This window comes from Notothenia coriiceps, unplaced genomic scaffold (assembly GCF_000735185.1).
Source record: "Notothenia coriiceps isolate Sejong01 unplaced genomic scaffold, NC01 NC01_scaffold00028105, whole genome shotgun sequence".
Classification (NCBI taxonomy): domain Eukaryota; kingdom Metazoa; phylum Chordata; class Actinopteri; order Perciformes; family Nototheniidae; genus Notothenia; species Notothenia coriiceps.
In genome coordinates, this window is record NW_011360806.1 from 10510 (window position 1) to 11093 (window position 584).

General features: G+C 45.7%; 1 protein-coding gene across 1 annotated transcript in view; it reads right to left on the reverse strand.

The window, feature by feature from the left end:
* LOC104957944 (ribonuclease inhibitor-like) overlaps positions 1-46 on the reverse strand; it is a gene marked incomplete at its 5' end in the record, with an annotated part of 7031 nt that extends 6985 nt beyond the window's left edge. The window contains one exon of the mRNA XM_010785620.1: positions 22-46. Within this exon, the coding sequence (XP_010783922.1) occupies positions 22-46 (25 nt within the window). The remainder of the gene's footprint in view (positions 1-21) is intronic.
* Positions 47-584: the final 538 nt, after the last annotated feature.

Below are 584 nucleotides of genomic sequence, written 5' to 3' on the forward strand. Positions count from 1 at the left end.
GCTGCTGAGAGATCTTCTGGAGAGTCCAGACTGCAGACTGGAGACTCTCAGGTCAGTTCACTGACTCTCTGTTCCTGCTGGAGATCTCATGTGTTCAGTTTGTAATTGAACCTAATGTATGTACATTAATAACTTGAATTCATAAAGGGTCCGGGACCCCAAGTAATCTGAGAGCTGTTCTCTGCCGTCATGACGCGCAGGGTGTTATTTTGTAACGGTTCCTGAGCTCTGTGCTCCACTCTTCCTGTCGGCTCTGTCGGCTAAACTCCGCTGCTCCGGGATGACGGTCTAACTGCTGCTGAACCCGGAGCGCTGTTAGAACGGGACGCTCAGATACTCAGAGCAGAGCTCACGGTCAGAGAAGCCCTGATGTAGCAGGGTATAATAACCCTATAATACATGAATAATAATAATAATACCATACATTTAACTGGGCATAATATGACGCTTTCAAACCGGAGTACTTTTCCAAGCAAATCAGGCCTATAGTTCCACGATATTTTTGATCTGCTGAAACCAAAATCCCAAGAACATACTTAGGCTATTTCTTGGGAAACAGTACCCGGTTTGAGAAGCGCAATATT